Here is an 18486-nt window from a genome sequence, read left to right on the forward strand (position 1 = left end):
AAACAAAACAAAACAAAACAAACAAAGCAAAACAAAAACACAGTTCAGAATCAGATACGTGTGTTGGATCTTGACTACGTACTCAAAATCGCAAATCAAATTCAGAGGCTCCTTAAATTTCGCAAATGGTACATATATGACAAAAGGATCATGGCCTTAAATTCATTCCCTGCATTTTCTTGATCAGAGTGACAATTGGTATATTAGTCTGTTAGCATTCTCATCATACTGTCCCACAATAGCCAAAGGTTGTTTCATAGACAAATCTGTAAGTCCAATCAAATGCAGTCATCCTGTAAAGTTGTCATAAATTCATCCCTCAAAGTTTCTAACTCCATTTTGGCTGTCATATTTATTGGATATTGTTTTCCCTTACCGGATTGAAGTCCTGTTTCAGATTTCTCAGTGTAGTATTTGCTTTATCAAAAACATTGGCTGCTAAGTTCCTTGAAGATTTCTCACTTGCACAAGCAGATCTGCACCATCCAAGCAGCTTCTTGTAGGCTATGCAACTAAACAGAATTCTCAGAAAACGTTATTTGAGCTTACAATTTACTTAACAAATCTTAACCTAAGAGAGGTATAGGACTTTTAGGCAAATACAAGAATTCACGTATTAAAACTTTGTTCCATATCTGGCATTCCGTTTGATCTCAAAAAACGGCCTTTCTTTCGTTGTCTCCCATGCCCTCAAAAACTAGCATGGTGAATTTACTAAGAAGTCTCGTACAATTAATTACCATAGGATAAGTCTATCAACAAATTTTTGGTTTAATTGTCCAGTTTCATTAGAACTACGGGTCTGCTCAGGATGCCTTTAAACTTCACCCTCGGACTGCTCCATTCAGTATTACATTGCTGCAGTGGGGGGAGAGAGAACCCCCCTTTCACTGCTTTAAAAGCGGGCAGCCAGGTTTTTCCAGTTGTTTTTTCTTTCTGTGCAGTGTAGATATAACCAAGGTCGCGCAGCTGGCATACTGGCTGGTACGAAGTAGGAGGCTCTGGGAAACTTCTCAGTTACAATGAGCTGCACATAGGCCTGGGATATTTTGCTCTTTTGTTTTCCCGTTTCATTCCAGCCATAATACACTTTATATGCAATTTCAAGTAGCTCAGCAATAGTCACATTCCTTAGCTTCATTTACCTTTTACAATTTAGAGATGTCAAAAAACAGTATAAACCAGTATAATAAACATAAATCCATTATTCTGTTGTCCTAGATCCAAATCAGTTCACATTCCAGCAACCTTTACATACAACTTCATAACTTCATACAATACCCCAAGTTCACATCTATCATAGTATTTTAACAATTTAAATGCTTTTCTAACAATATAAGCGATTACTTTAATGTGCAAGGATGCATCCTAAGGGGGAGCAAGGTGGAATTTTAGCAGTGGAACCGGTTCCCGTTTTGTAATTATCTCCCCAAACAAGATTCTTTTGGTACCGAATATGAATATGCAAACTAAAATACTGAGCTCAGATACGAAAACCATATACCAAGTTCAAATAAGCAGATGGATCACACTTACACCAATTTAAGACAATATCTCAATTTTTTGCATTGCACCTTGAACCGCTTACTGCTCAGCCAGGTGGAGATACCTCTGGGTCTCCCTGACAAAATGGGTCAGTGCGCGCTGGAGGCCCATTTGGCATTCCCCCCCCCCGCAGCAAGCTGGACTGGGCAAGGCCTTTTTTTTTTATAGTGTCTCATCTGGTGTGCTACAACTGTTATGCTAAAACCATGATTCTTCACTTGATGTGCATACAAAAAGGCCAAATTTAGTGCACCGAGATGAGAGACAGCCTGTCACAGAGTTGCGCAAGTCTGGATATTGGAATAAAGCTAGTACGCTAGAAAAAAAAAAAAATATAACAGCTACTACACATAAAATCTTAACATCACGTTCACACAGTAAGGAACTAAATTACTCATGATCTTTTGTACTATCACAAAACGCACCTTTTGAGTCAACCAATTCTCATGATTTAACAGTCTGTGAACTTACTGTACCATATAACAAAGACCTACCAAAATTGCAACATGCTTAAACAGATACCCACAAAGAAAACAGGCTAATAAGGAAAACATTGTGCAGACTTCGGCAAGTTTACTGTGACCTGCGTGTTATCAGTTAACTCTCTCTCAGCTGTCGGAAATGATTTAATGATCTCTTGTAGGGATTTATTTTGTCTTACTCTTCTCGCCCTAAAAACAACATTAATTGCAATAAGGTGTTATACTTCAAGATTCTATTCCCCGGACACTTTTCCCAATCATTTAACTTATACAGCAGCCACCATTAATTACAATATTTTACAAGATCTTCTTTCCTCATATTTCCAAGTGCTTCCCTATGTTTTAAAACACCTCCCAATACCGATTTTTTATGAACACGACTGAAAACAGTAATTTCTGACCCCACGGAAAAGCACAGGGCTGCTTGCAGCGTGAGTGGGAAAAGTGGAGAGAAAGTTTTACGGTGCACTTATACCACAAAGAAACAATTCTAACAACAACCAGTAAAACAATTAACTCACATTCCTGACAAGCTGCTTGACTTTCAGAGAGGCAATAAACAGGAGTACATAATATGCACTGTAAAACTCACAAATAACATGTTGATAGCAAACTTTAGCATTCTCTACTGCCAATTCCAAAACCAGTGCTTCCTTAACTTCTAAGTTTTATACCCTGAGTCCCCAGAAGCACCCCCTTTCCCGTCACGATTATCATGACCACATTGCCGACTGTCAGATTCACTTGCTGTTAACTGATCTAATCTGTCACACAGTTCTGTTGTCCAGTTCTATTTTCAGTGACTTCTTCTGTTCTCTCGTGGAAGTTAGAGGGTTAAAATGCAGGAAAAGCAGATTGGTAAAATTGGTAAAAGGACTGATAGTACACGTGTTTACGACTTTAGCATTCTCAGCTTTCACAGGTTCTTTGAGTAAGTTGTCTGACACCAATCCTCTGGACTTGCTGTTCTCACCCAAAGTTCAAGTTTTGAGTCACTAATGCTCGTAACAGTCTTTTCAGGTTTTAATTGCTTCACTGTAGTATTTATCAGTTTCCAGATGGTTACAAGGCCGAGAATATATCTTTCGCGGTGACTAATTGCCTTCCACAACACAGTTCCCATCTTTTTCCAAGTCTCTATTCGAAAAACTCCTGACAGGTCAGCAGGATACCTATTGCCTCTGCACCAAGTTAATAGTCTTTTAAGGTTCTTCGCTGATAACGCAGATATGCCCGTTTCCATCGGCGGAGCGGAAGGCTCCATTTTGCCGAGTTTCTGTGAAGCTACCGCGGCTAAATTCTTTTTCACTTTATGACGCTTAATATTATTAATTACTTCCCTACACAGTTTCTTCAGTTTCTTAGCTGTTTTATCCTCGTCTATGACCATATCCCACAACACATCCCCTAATTTCCTCCACTCTCCTTCATCAAACAATAAATCAGGATCCTGAAAACACCCCTTAGTTTTCCCCGTTGCTACTAGACCAGCTAGCTGTTTAACGCAACTATAATTAACCCCTCGCTTTTCTAAAAAGCTTTGTAATAAATCTAGGGCTACTTCTAAATCCATTTCTCTGTTATTCATCATTTTAACCCGTTTCTCCGTTATTCATCACTTTTAATCCGTTTCTCCGTTATTTATCACTTTTAACCCGTTTCTCTGTTATTTATCACTTTTAACCCGTTTCTCTGTTATTTATCACTTTTAACCCGTTTCTCTATTATCTATCACTTTTAATCCGTTTCTCTGTTATCTATCACTTTTAATCCATTTCTCTATTATCTATCACTTTTAATCCGTTTCTCTGTTATATATTTCTCCGTTATTCATCATTTTTAATCTATTTCTCCGTTATTCATCATTTTTAATCTATTTCTCCGTTATTCATCATTATAGTACGGTACCTCTTGCTAAATTAAGAGACCTCTTGCAGCCCTTGTTTCCTGTAGCCCAGCACTGGCGAACTTCAGTCGGTTCAGGCTTCGGAGTCGACACACCGCAGCACAGTGTTCGGTCGCTCTTGCCCGCCGGTCGCTGCTTTCCCGGCGCCTTTTGCTTCTATCCGCCGCTTCGGATCGCCGGTTCGGGCGCCAATTGCAGAGAAAAGTCCCATCAGAGTTCCAGACCCGAGCGGACGGAGGAAGAAATGCAGCCGACTCAATATGAGTGATAAAGCATACTTCAACTTTATTGCCCGAGATGGCGTGCATTTATACCAAATACCATAATTATGCATACTTGTCTCTATCTAATAGGCTAAGCACATTTACTTACTCCACCTACTTGGGTTTAGCTAGCTATGCGCATCCCACATTCTTCTGACTCTTATCTCTTCAAAAATATCCTGACCCTGCTTTAGTCAGTACTTTTCCGTTCCCCCCTTTCCCACGGCCTAATAGACAAGCTAACTAAGGCCTACTTATGTCAACTAAAATGGGCTCTGCTCGTACAGTTGCTTGGTGGACTCATGTCTGTGCTCCTTGAGCCAATCCCCGACATGCTCTCTCCCCCTCTACCCCCCCACACACCCCCACCTCCGCAGTGAGTATGAGTAGGCTGGGGCTGTTCAAGAAGTTGGGAGGGGACACAGCAGGACAGCTGATCCAAATTGACCAAAAGGATATTCCATGCCATATAATGTCATTCTCAGCAGTAAAAACTTAGGCAGAAGAAGAAGAAGAGGTTTTTTTTCTTCCTTCCATGTTGACCATTGCTCAGCAAGCTCTGCTTATAGGAGGTAGGGAGTCGTTGCCTTTGCAGTGTTCTTGTAGAGTTTGTTGTTGTTGTTCCCCTTTTTCCTTCACTTTCTCAGCTGTCTTTATCTTGACTCACAAGTTTTCTTGCATTTGTTCTTCCTGTTCTGTCCCCTGTCCCACGGGGGTGTGTATACTATATCCTGTATACTATTTAACTGCCAGTGTTCAACTATTTCCTCTAAGCGTTAGCAGCTCTCTTAAAGAGTGAGCTGTGTTTTAAATCTGAAGTGTTTTGAAATCCTCCAGGATAGAAGCAGTTTGTAATTTAAATAAAAAGATGAGGAAACATGCAAACTCTTCCCATATTGTCCAGAACCATTAAAGTTGTGTGCCAAAGGTATGCTGCCAGTGTAAAAAATCCCCACATATTTCTATTTGGTACCAAAAGAATTTTGTTTGGGGAGATAATTACAAAATGGGAACCGGTTCCACTGCTAAAATTCCACCTTGCTCCCCCTTAGGATGCATCCTTACACATTAAAGTAATTACTTATATTGTTATCTAGTAATTTTGAGAACAGAGAAGAACGTAAATTGTTAAACTCACCATTGCATTTAAAAAGATAAAAAAAACAAAACCCAAAAAAAAACCAAAAACCAAACAAACAAACGAAAAAACAACCACCAACCAACCAAACACCTAAATGCTCTGATGAATGTGAACTTGGTATTGTATGAGGTTGTATTTAAAAGCTGCTAGAATATTGTCGAGGGTTAAGATTGCGGGGTGACAATAAAACCCTGGCAGATGTATTGTTAACCCCCTCTTCCCCCCCACACTTCCCCCTCCCTCTCCCCCCTTTTCACTAAGGAGAGGCAATTGGGAGGAAAAGAAGCACAGAGTGAAGAGAGTTGGAAAAAATTAAAGATGTTTTACTAATGCTACTAATAAGAACAGAGAAAATAATACAAAATATACAAAACCAATCTTGAAAGTCTCAGCAACTGCAGAGCCGGCACCCGAAGTCCTGGATTAGACTCTGCATCCAATCGGAGCTGAATTCAGTCTCTCACTAGGCCTCAGTTTGCAGGGACGACTAGCAAGGTCCTCTCCTAATGTCGGCCATAAGCAGAAGGGAAAAGGGAAAAGCAACACGAGATCCTCGTGATCTCCCACTTATATATGAAGTATTCACGTGAATGGAATGTTATACCCAGTTGGTCAGTTTCTTGGTCTCTTTCTTCTCGTCGCCCCTCTCGCGAGATGTCCATCTGTGCTTATCATTAAGTTTGCATTCCATTGCTAGGTTTACCAAAACATGTGTCTGGTGCTCCAGGAAAATGCAGTTAATATGAAGGCTTTAGCTGACAGACAAAATTCACTGAAAGAGAAACTTGTTTTTAACAAAACCAGGACATTCCACCCCTTATAATATGCCATTCACTGAATGCTTAAACCTTATCAATACAATCTATCAATATAATCTAATTAATCACTACTACTATATATATACACATATGCACATATATACACAGGAGTAATTAATCAGTGGACCATCCTTTGAAAAGTTCATTAAGTTCATTTTGTCACGACAGTCTCCCAGGGCAGGAAAAATGGTACAAGTGCATCTCATGACCACTGTTTGTGGGTTAAAGACATCAACTTCGAAGAAGTTGTCAGGCGCCACTCGAAGAAGCTAGCTCTGGTTTCATCATCACTGTTTTGATCTGAAAAACACTTATTAAACACTGTTAGCATGGCAATTCACATTATGCAGTTCAGTATTGCATATTTTCACCTAAACTCAAATCCCCTTGAGGTACACACCGAACTTCTCCATCCTTAAGCATCACCCACCAGGTGCTGCCAGGTCCCTGGGCAAAAACAATCCCACGAATGGGCTTGCCTTTGCCTGAGGCAGGAGTAACCCAGACTGCCTTTCCTAACATGTTTTTCATGTGTACTACAGGGACTTTATCTCCTTCTACAGTCCGTAGAATTTCTGATTGGGCAGGCCCGGCTCGATTGGTTGATCCCCTGGTGTTGACCAACCAAGTGGCTTTTGCTAAATGTGAATCCCAGTTTTTAAAGGTTCCACCACCAAGTGCCTTTAGTGTAGTTTTTAGCAAACCATTGTACCTTTCAATTTTCCCAGAGGCTGGTGCATGATATGGAATATGATATACCCACTCAATACCATGTTCTTTGGCCCAATTGTCTATAAGACTGTTTTTGAAATGAGTACCATTGTCTGATTCAATTCTTTCTGGCGTACCGTGTCGCCAAAGGACTTGCTTTTCAAGGCCCAAGATAGTATTTTGGGCTGTAGCATGAGGTACGGCATATGTTTCCAACCATCCAGTGGTTGCTTCCACCATTGTAAGTACATAACGCTTACCTTGACGTGTTTGTGGAAGTGTAATATAATCAATCTGCCAAGCTTCTCCATACTTATACTTTAACCATCGCCCCCCATACCATATAGGCTTTAACCGTTTTGCTTGTTTGATTTCGGCGCAAGTCTCACATTCATGAATAACCTGTGAAATAGTGTCCATAGTTAAATCCACCCCTCGATCGCGAGCCCATTTATATGTTGCATCTCTACCTTGATGCCCTGAAGCACCATGGGCCCACCGAGCTAGGAAAAGTTCACCTTTATGTTGCCAGTCCAAGTCCACCTCAGCTACTTTAATCTTAGCAGCTTGGTCCGCTTGTTGGTTGTTTAGATGTTCCTCGGTGGCTCGACTTTTAGGGACATGAGCATCTACATGCCGAACTTTCACAGGCAGGCTCTCTAGCCGAGCAGCAATGTCTTGCCACAGTGTGGCAGCCCAAATGGGTTTACCTCTGCGCTGCCAATTGCTTTTCTTCCATTGCTGTAGCCATCCCCACAAGGCATTTGCTACCATCCATGAGTCAGTATAGAGATAAAGTATTGGCCACTTCTCTCGTTCAGCAATGTCCAAAGCCAGCTGGATGGCTTTCACTTCTGCAAATTGACTAGATTCACCTTGTCCTTCAGTGGCTTCTGTAACTTGTCGTGTGGGACTCCACACAGCAGCTTTCCACCTTCGATGTTTTCCTACAAGACGACAGGATCCATCTGTGAACAGTGCATACTGCTTATCAGTCTCTGAAAGAGTATTATATGGTGGTGCTTCTTCAGCACGTTTTACTTCCTCCTCATCTGGAGACATCCCAAAGTCTTTGCTTTCTGGCCAGTCTGTAATCACTTCTAAGATCCCTGGGCGATTGGGATTTCCAATTCGAGCTCGTTGCGTGATCAATGCAATCCATTTACTCCACGTAACTTCGGTTGCATGATGTGGAGAGGGAACCGTCCCTTTGAACATCCAACTCAGCACTGGCAGTCGAGGTGCCAGGAGGAGCTGTGCTTCAGTACCAGTCACTTCTGAAGCAGCTCGAACTCCTTCGTATGCTGCTAGTATCTCTTTTTCAGTTGGAGTATAGTTGGCCTCAGATCCTTTGTATCCTCGACTCCAAAAACCTAAGGGTCGACCTCGGGTTTCTCCTGGTGCTTTCTGCCAGAGGCTCCAGGTAAGTCCATTATCTCCGGCTGCAGTGTAGAGCACATTTTTAACATCTAGTCCAGTCCGAACTGGTCCAAGGGCCACCGCATGAGTTATCTCATGCTTAATTTGTTCAAAGGCTTGTCGTTGTTCAGGGCCCCACTCAAATTGGTTCTTTTTACGAGTCACTCGATAGAGAGGGCTCACAATCTGGCTGTAGTCAGGAATATGCATTCTCCAAAAACCTACAACACCCAAGAAAGTCTGTGTTTCCTTTTTATTAGTAGGTGGAGACATTGCTGCAATTTTGTTGATCACATCCATTGGGATCTGACGACGGCCATCTTGCCATTTTATTCCTAAAAACTGTATCTCTCGTGCAGGTCCCTTGACCTTGCTTCGTTTTATGGCAAAACCAGCATCCAAAAGAATCTGAATTATTCTCTCACCTTTCTCGAAGACTTCTTTCGCTGTGTCGCCCCATACGATGATGTCATCAATATATTGCAAGTGTTCTGGAGCTTTACCTTGCTCCAGCGTGGTCTGGATCAGTCCATGGCAGATGGTAGGACTGTGTTTCCACCCCTGGGGCAAGCGATTCCAAGTGTACTGGATGCCTCTCCAGGTGAAAGCAAACTGCGGCCTGCACTCTGCTGCTACAGGAATAGAGAAAAATGCATTAGCAATGTCAATTGTAGCATACCACTTAGCTGCCTTTGACTCCAGTTCAAATTGCAGTTCTAGCATGTCAGGCACAGCAGCACTCAGTGGTGGTGTAACTTCATTCAGGCCACGATAGTCTACAGTTAGTCTCCACTCGTCACTAGACTTACGCACTGGCCAGATTGGGCTGTTAAAAGGTGAACGAGTCTTACTGATCACACCCTGGCTTTCCAATTGACGGATCAACTTCTGGATAGGAATCAAAGAGTCTCGGTTGGTGCGATATTGCCGGCGATGCACTGTCGTGGTAGCAATTGGCACCTGCTGGTCGTCAACCATCAGCAGTCCTACAACAGAAGGATCATCTGAAAGACCAGGCAAATCAGACAGCTGTTCAATTTTCTCAGTGTCCACAGCTGCTATACCAAATGCCCACCTATACCCTTTTGGGTCCTTAAAATACCCTCTCTTGAGGTAGTCTATGCCAAGGATGCACGGAGCATCTGGACCAGTCACAATGGGATGCTTTTGCCAGTTTTTTCCAGTTAGGCTCATTTCAGCCTCTACAACAGTCAGTTCCTGGGATCCCCCAGTCACTCCAACAATATTGATGGATTGCGTTCCTTTATAATTAGAAGGAATTATCGTGCACTGTGCACCAGTGTCCACTAAAGCTTTGTACTCCTGGGGGTGTGTTGTACCAGGCCATCGTATTTGTACAGTCCAATAAACTCTGTTATCCCTTTCCTCCACCTGGTTGGAGGCAGGGCACCTCTAATTTCTGTTTTGCACAGTCTCTGGGTGTGAATTAGAGGTTCCTTCAAGAGCATCAGAATCTCTTCTGCTCCTTTTGTAAACTGGAGCAGCCACCTTCCTAGGAGTTTTTCTTTTTATCTCACGTACTCGTTCCTGAAGTTCTGAGGTAGGTCTTCCATGCCACTTATTCATGTTTTCTCCCTGCTCATGTAGGAAGAACCACAGTGAACCTCTTTTTGTGGGCTGCCTCTGTCCTCTCTCTCGAGATTGGAAACGCCTTTTCCTAATAGCTGAAACATAGGTTTGTGCAGGTCGTGAATGGTATGTGTCTTCTCTGAGTTCTTTGATTTCTTGCAATATCTTTTCAAACCGGTCATCAGATTTTTCACACAGTTTCTCTACAGCAGAGACACAAGCCCGTAGAGAACCAGCAAGGCTGTCCTCAAAGTTCCGAAGCTGCTCAATCATTTCATTAATCTCTTGTTGACCTCCAGCTGACCAGACCATTCCTGCCAATGACCTAGCATATGCAGGGGGTGCACTTTGTACAAATCTGCGCCACAGAGATCGTGTACAATTGATTTTATCTGGGTCTGTCCCCTCTTGGTTGTCTGATCCAAAATAGATGATCTCTCGCACAGCTAATTCTCTCAGGAACTGAATACCTCTCTCCATAGTATTCCATTTCCCTAACTTGGATATACAATCTTCCTTGTAGGGAAATCTTACTTTCATAGCTGCCAGGAGTCGGGTCCAGAGACTAGTGGCATTAGACTCTCTTGAAATTGCCCTATCAATGGTGGAATCTCTTGACAGAGATCCCAGCTGCCTGGCTTCACCACCTTCCAATTCAATTGTTTCTGCCCCATTGTCCCAGCATCGGAGCAGCCAGGTTAAAATATTCTCGCCTTCACGGCGACTAAAGTCTTTTCTCATATCTCTCAGCTCACCTGGAGAAAAGGACCGAGTGGTGGTCACTTCATCTCCTCCCTGTCCTGATGGTGCACCTTGGGTTGATGTTGGCCCTGTGCCATCATCTGCTGCACGGGTAGTCTTCCTAGTGACTTTCTTACAACCAGCAACTGATGCTGATATGGGTTTACCATCATTTGATTTATTTCCAGAGTCTGAATGACTGTCACAGTGGTTACAGCAGCAACAGTGCCCAGTGTGTGAAGAAGGGGGGGCTGCCTTGTTAGCCTTTGAGGCTGGAGAAGTAATGTTATCTGCAGCGACCTTGGCAGAGGAACTCTGCGGAGGAGCTGTAGCTTCAGCCTGCGAAGCCGCCGTTGTGGGGGCAGTGGCTGCGGCGGCAGCTTTGGCTGTTTTGCTCTTTCTCGAGCGGCTCGGAGTGCTTTTTGCTAAAGCTTCCGAAGACGCACCGCAAATCTCAGGACAACAAAGAGACGCAAACCTCCTGTTGAACGCCATTTCTCTTAACAGAAGCACAAACTGACACACATTCAGCAAACCAGACAACACCATCACAGTTCTATCAAAACTCCAAGGATATTCAAAATTCTCTAAAACATTTGCAAACTGTCCTAGCGAAAAAACGAAAGTATTGTTAGTCAGCCTTTCTAAAGATTCGCTCGACCAATTAGCAAACACAGAGCCGTACTGCTCTTTAATCTCTCCTGGAGGCTTTTCAAGGTAAAGCAGAAGCGAGTAGAAATTCATTAGCGGCTGCAGTATAATGAAATAAACCAGTGACAAACCACACAGTATCATCATGACCATTGTCCAGTTCCTTGTTGTTATATAATGAATACTTCGATTTAAAAAGAAAGCCCAACACAGATATGGAATCAGTGAGCACAATGTAGAAAATAACTGATACAACTTATGCCATAACATCTTTAAATCAGTGTAATTCACTTTGCCTTAATACAACTAAATAATATCCAAAGCAAACGGACGCGTGAGTATCACAACTCTATGAGTTGGCACCGTGCCAAGAAAACTGAAAGGTACGTCAGAGCACTGGAAAAGCCAAAAATCTTCAAATTTACCCCTTTCTCTTGCCCCACGTTGGGCGCCAATTATCTGTCGAGGGTTAAGATTGCGGGGTGACAATAAAACCCTGGCAGATGTATTGTTAACCCCCTCTTCCCCCCCACACTTCCCCCTCCCTCTCCCCCCTTTTCACTAAGGAGAGGCAATTGGGAGGAAAAGAAGCACAGAGTGAAGAGAGTTGGAAAAAATTAAAGATGTTTTACTAATGCTACTAATAAGAACAGAGAAAATAATACAAAATATACAAAACCAATCTTGAAAGTCTCAGCAACTGCAGAGCCGGCACCCGAAGTCCTGGATTAGACTCTGCATCCAATCGGAGCTGAATTCAGTCTCTCACTAGGCCTCAGTTTGCAGGGACGACTAGCAAGGTCCTCTCCTAATGTCGGCCATAAGCAGAAGGGAAAAGGGAAAAGCAACACGAGATCCTCGTGATCTCCCACTTATATATGAAGTATTCACGTGAATGGAATGTTATACCCAGTTGGTCAGTTTCTTGGTCTCTTTCTTCTCGTCGCCCCTCTCGCGAGATGTCCATCTGTGCTTATCATTAAGTTTGCATTCCATTGCTAGGTTTACCAAAACATGTGTCTGGTGCTCCAGGAAAATGCAGTTAATATGAAGGCTTTAGCTGACAGACAAAATTCACTGAAAGAGAAACTTGTTTTTAACAAAACCAGGACAAATATGAACTGATTTGGATTTAGGAAAATGGAATAATGGATTGATGCTTAATATACTGTTTTTTGACATCTGTGAATTGTAAAAGGTAAATGGAGCTGAGGAGTGTGGCAGCTCTTGAGCTGGTTGGAATTGTGTATGAAGTGTGTTATGGTTGGAGTGAAATGGGAGAACAAAAAAGCAAAATATCCCAGGCCTGTGCCTGAACATGGATTTTGGGCCTGTGTGAAGCTGCAAGATAAACTCAGCTCATTGCAATCGAGGAGTTTGCCAGAGCCTCCCACTTCGTACCAGCGATTACGCCAGCTGCGTGGCCTTGGTTATATCTGAACTGCAGCAAGAAGAGAAAGAAGAAAAAAAATATGGAAAAACCTGTTTGCCCGCTGCTAAGTGGAGAAAGGGGGGCTTTACTTCCCCCGCTCTGTCTCTTTTCTTTTTTTTTTTTCCTGGAGTATTGTCATCCATCCTTGTTGTGGCACCGTGTTGCTTCTCAACTTTGAATCAGGGGTTGTTGGTGTTGTTTCTTTTTGTTTCTGTCTTTTTTCCTAGGTTTTGACACATCTGGAGAGAGAGCTCATCATTTTACCTCCTTGCTGAGGTCGGTCTTTTCACACTGGTCAGCTTTTGGGGGTCAGAGTGCTCAGTGCTTCTCTGGGTCAGACTGGTACTGATTTGGGTGTGGAGTGGAGCCAGGTTGGTTTGATGTGGAGTTCGAACTGATCTGTTTTCATGCTGGGCTGGAGATCCTGCCATCTCAGATGGGGGCAAGAGGGAGGTTTTATTCCCCCCTCCCCAGCTATGTTACTGCTAGGGAACTGTCATACTGCATGAAGGAGAATGAGGGTTGAATTTTAAAGGCATTGCCAGTGGATCCATAGTTCTAATGAAGCTGGAAAATTAAACCAAAATTTTTTTTTGAATACACTTATTCTGTGGTAACTAGTTGTAAGAGACTTCTCAGTAAATTCACCGTACTAGTTTTTGAGGCCATGGGAGAGAATGAAAGAAAGGCTGTTTTTTGGGACCAATAGAATGCCAAATTTGGAACAAAGTTTTGATACATGAATTCCTGTAGTTGCCAGAAAGTCCTATACCTCTCTTGGGTCAAGATTTGTTAAGTAAATTGTAAGCTCAAATAATGCTTTCTGAGAATTCTGTTTAGTTGCATGGCCTACAAGAAGCTGCTTGGATGGTGCAGATCTACTTGCTGCAAGTGAGAAATCCCCAAGGAAATTTCGAATGCTGTATTTCCACTAGTATTAACAGCCAATGTTTCGATAAAGCCAATACTGCACTGATAGAACTGAAACAGAACTACGATCCGGTAAGGGAAAACAATATCCAATATATATATGACAGCCAAAATGGTGTTAGAAACTTTGAGGAAGAAATTTATGGCAACCATAATAGCTAACTGTATTTGATTGGATGTGCAGATTTGTCTGTTTATAGCTACAACATAGAAACAACCTGTGGCTATTGTGGGACAGTATGATGAGATTCCTAACAGACTGATATACCGATTGTTACTCTGATCAAGAAATGCAGGGAATTAATTTAAGTCTTAATAGGCTGTGATCCTTTTGTCATACATGTACCATTTGTGAAATTTAATTTTGATTTTTTTATTTGCAATCTACATCCTTGTAAATTACACTAGCTGATTTTTTTTTAACAGTACAGCTTTAGCATGGCTAACTGTAAATTGCTGCAGAACCTGCAAGTCTTCAACATCAGGTCACAGACCATACTTGTAGTTGGTCTGATCCTACATACTTGCATAGTTTTTGTTGATGGTTCTGGGAAGTTTCATAAAGCTGTAGTGGTCTGGCATGAAGATAACAATTGGCATCATTCTGTAAAAATTATTGAAGGTTCAACCCAATTAGCAGAACTTGGCGCAGCTTTACATTACTTAGAGCTTTTTAAGGAGGAACCTCTCAATTTGATTTGTGATTCTGAGTACGTAGTCAAGGTCCAACACACACATCTGATTCTGAACTGTTTTGGATTTTTTTTTAAACAAAAAGGGGGGAGAAGTAGGGAAAACACCAAAAACCCAATTGGGAAAAGCATTGTATGTGATGAATCACTTATATCTAAGTGGTGCAGCCTAAATTTGCCCTGTGATGAAACACTTTGCAAGTATGGCCCAAAACCATGCTAAATCAGAAAGAACCTACATTAGTTATGGTCAAATCACTAGTTAATGGTAAATGGAAAAGGCCACATCAATTGATAACCTGGGGAAAAGGTTATGTTTGTGTCATTACAGGCCAAGGATCGAAGTGGATTCCTGCGAAATGGGTTAAGCCATGGCTGAATAAAGACAACACAGACTTGACGGATGCAGACGGGCAGGAGGGAGCTTAGTTGTGAGGACTGTTTCAGATGTAAACCATGGATCCTAATTCAGTGTTATAGATGCTCACAGACCTGGTGGTCCAGAAGCCTATTAGCAAGCAGGTAGTGTACTTTCTGTGGAGAATGGCAATTTGAACAAACAGCGGGAGAGCCAAAAGGGTGATGTTACACTTAGATAGTCAATGCAAAAATGAGGTAAAATTATGAGACATTCTTACCATAGTATCTACTGCACTCCTCCTCCCTAGTCTAGCAGTTGGTAAAGCTTTAGGAGACATATCTAACTTAAGCTATTGGTCTTTTAAACAGGCTAATCTATCTTCTGAGATACTAACTCAATTAATAGTAGATGTTGATGGTATTAAACATGTTACACTTCAAAATCGTTTTGCTAGAGATTTTTGTTGTTATCATAAGGACATGGTTGTGATGAATTTAAGAGCAAGATGTTGTATTAACTTGTTTAATCATTCTGGATCTATTCATAGTACTTTAGACAAACTAAACCAGCACATTAATAAGATTGTCATAGTAGAATTAGGGTTTGACAAATGGTGGGTAGTTGTTTGATCTTATTATGTAAGGCTTAGCTACATTATATGTAACTGTAATCATTGTTGTTAATCATATGTTGTATGCTGCAGTGTATTTCAAAGATGATTCCGCGCATTGTAAACAAGGCCTGGCTGGTTCAGAAACAAAAAGGGTGAATAGTGGGAGATTTGAGGAATTTTCTTGAGGTTGTTGTGTGGATGGGTTTCTATTAGATGGAGATTTATTTCTGAACTAGCCAAAGGAATCTCAAGGGCAGCTCGAAGGCTGAAGAACAGCACCTGCTGTGGGAGTGAGGCCTCAGGGCCTCAAAAAGATGTAAATCAACAGACCTATTAGCAGTGAGACTCGGGCGCGTGGACAGCTCGTGAACATGGACAATATTCAATCAGCTAATGCATGCTTGGAGCGTGGACATGTGATCAGGAAATAACTGCATATATAAGGAGGCTTGTTTCTGTAATAAATGGCTTCGCTTGAATTCATATTGAATTGTGTGGAGTCCATGAGTTTTTGCCCTCGCAAGCCTCGACGTGGTTGACGTGGCAGCCCAAAGGGTCGGGGCCAAACGGGGGAGTGGCCAAGGTAAATAAGCGGGAGATGGGATTGGCTGCGAGCAAGCTGCGCTTTCGTTGCTATTCGAGGAGGGTTCGTGGGTCGGAGCGCGGGGAGGAGCAGCCAATGGACGGCGCGGTGGGGTGGAAAGCAGCCAATCAGAGCGCACCGGCTCCTTCCAGTGTCAACAGCTGCATCCTGCGTGTCCGTGGGGTCACGGAGGTACCGGGGATGGGCGGGGAGGCTGCGGAGCCTCCGTCGGCCCCTGGGGAAGGAGCAGGCTCAGGCAGGGGTGAGCTATGGTGCTGATGGCTGCTGCTGCTTCTCTCCCTCTCCCAGAGGCCCGGCTGAGGATGTGGCCGTTCGCTCCCACCCCGGGGATGCCGTCGGCTGCACCTGCCTCAGGTGCAGAGAAACAGAGAAAAGGGAAACCATCTAGATGGAGGCAACAAAGGAAAGCCGAGGCATTATTGACGTTTGCTAGACAGAGACGGATTCGCTGCGCTGACATTTCTCAGTTACACGAGAAGAAAGCTGAGCGGTAGATCGACCGGAGAAATGTTTCCAAAGAGGGCACTTTGCGAATGAACAGCAGTATGCGCGGCTTTCAGGAGCGTGCCTGAAAGGTGCCCAAACCAGCACAGCCTGTCTTCAAAAGCTAGTGCCTATGTGACTGCATTGATGCACGTTCCTGTGTCTGCGAGTGTATAGACGACTGTTACGTGTTCACACAAAGGCAAATGGTCCGGTTCTTCTGTGCGTGCACACGCGACTACGTTCTCGCTTCCCAACAGAGGTAGGTCTGTGCATGCAAAACTCCGTGGTAAAACGCGTCTGCATATGTTTTGGTAAACAGGCGAGTGTGCGCGTTCTGGCAGCGGCATCTACGCCGACGTCTCCACAGCTCCAGTTCTGAAACCCCGCACCCCAGTACTTGAATGTATAAAGAACCAATTGCACCGGTGTGCGCAATCACATATTCAGAGGGACGTCTTTAATCTCACAGAAGCACGAACGTTTTTACGTTCAAGCGTATATCAGAAACAATGTGTGAACAGAGGAGCTGCTGGTATTTTCGCTGTTCGGCATGCTTCCTTGTAGCTCTCTTGAAGATCGCAGGCTTATGGGCTTGCTTTGCACGACTAGCTATAGGGAGAGAAAGAGAGAGCATCGGAAAACTTGCCTTTTGCCTTCTTCAGCACTGGAACCTAGTTGCTACGCCTTCTGTTTGTCCACGTGCACACAGACTAATCCTCACCGAAAACCACGCAGAAACCTATCCACAAGCACCCAGGTATGTGCAGCCACCACCACGGGCACGCACACGCAGCTAGAGAAAAGCACCCACCTTTTCACACACTGATGCGTAAGCAAATGCGTGGCCGCCAACGTGCACACATCCGCCAGCACGCCCACTCCCATCTATGGCCAGAAAGACGTAGGGGAAACGTGCTGACATGCCTGAGGGTAAACACATCCGTTGATGTAACGCGCACTGCACAAACGTATACACGGCTGCACGAGAATACACATATGGAGGGTACCTGCAGATATGTGCTTGTTCTTGGACGACCCTCTGCGTGAAATCATTTGTGCCTACCAACGTTTGTCTGTCCACATGCGTGTGCCTTGATGCTGACTCCATTCATGCTTAAGCTGGTGTGAGTGAGTGCACAGCTGCGCTGTTTTTTGGCGAGGTTCTGCGTGTTGCACACTGTTGCCCAGTCCGGCATATCTCATGCGGACCGATGCAAGGGAGCTCTGCTAGTAAGGGAACAAAGACAGTCGCATGTAGTACTGAACGCTGCTCCGTGGTGCCGCTCTCCTACGGTAAATGCATCACAGTCGCCCGAGGAAAGACGCTTGGCAATCGATCTCCAAGAGAAACGAAACAGAGCATGCCATAATGCGAAAGAAGAGCACGGCATCTCTTCACAAGCTTATTCCCGATCCTTAGCTGAGGGCAAACACTTGTGTGCTTGTGGGAGAGCATGTGTCTTTCCTGTAAGCGTTTGGGAGTTTTGCGCAGGTCCATGTGGTGGGTTCGATAATCACCGTCTAGGATACCTGCAGACCGGTCCCTGTTTGTGTGGAGACAGTGTGCCTGAAAGTCTGTGTTCGTTAGCACCTGCTGTATTTATGCGTTGCTCCACACGCGTGTGAGTTCATGTCTTTCTCTCCACGAGCATTTGGGTTGATTTCGTCACACAAGTGCGTCTGCGCTAGTATTGAGCTCAGTGGAGTGTGTCTGTTGACACTTGTTGTGCGTTGGCTGTGCCTGTGTGTAACACAGCACAGTCATGACTGCTCAAGCGAACAGTGAAAAGGGAAACCATCTAGGTGGAGGCAACAAAGGAAAGGCGAGGCATTATTGACGTTTGCTAGACAGAGACGGATTCACTGCGCTGACATTTCTCAGTTACATGAGAAGAAAGCTGAGCGGTAGATCGACCGGAGACATGTTCCCGAAGAGGGCACTTTGCGAATGAACAGCAGTGTGCGCGGCTTTCAGGAGCGTGCCGGAAAGGTGCCCAAACCAGCACAGCCTGTCTTCAAAAGCTAGTGCCTATGTGACTGCACTGATGCACGTTCCCGTGTCTGCGAGTGTATAGACGGCTGTTACGTGTTCACACAAAGG

General features: G+C 43.7%; 1 protein-coding gene across 1 annotated transcript in view; it reads right to left on the reverse strand.

Annotated features, from left to right (window-relative positions):
* The window catches only part of LOC135577501 (uncharacterized), a 46773-nt gene extending 29192 nt beyond the window's left edge, over positions 1 to 17581 (reverse strand). Inside the window, exons 1-2 of the mRNA XM_065047636.1 lie at positions 17449 to 17581; positions 17197 to 17363 (exon numbers count right to left, since the gene is read on the reverse strand). Of these exons, the coding sequence (XP_064903708.1) occupies positions 17197 to 17363; positions 17449 to 17581 (300 nt within the window). The remainder of the gene's footprint in view (positions 1 to 17196; positions 17364 to 17448) is intronic.
* Positions 17582 to 18486: the final 905 nt, after the last annotated feature.

This window comes from Columba livia, assembly GCF_036013475.1.
Source record: "Columba livia isolate bColLiv1 breed racing homer chromosome W unlocalized genomic scaffold, bColLiv1.pat.W.v2 SUPER_W_unloc_5, whole genome shotgun sequence".
In the NCBI taxonomy this organism is placed as follows: Eukaryota; Metazoa; Chordata; class Aves; order Columbiformes; family Columbidae; genus Columba; species Columba livia.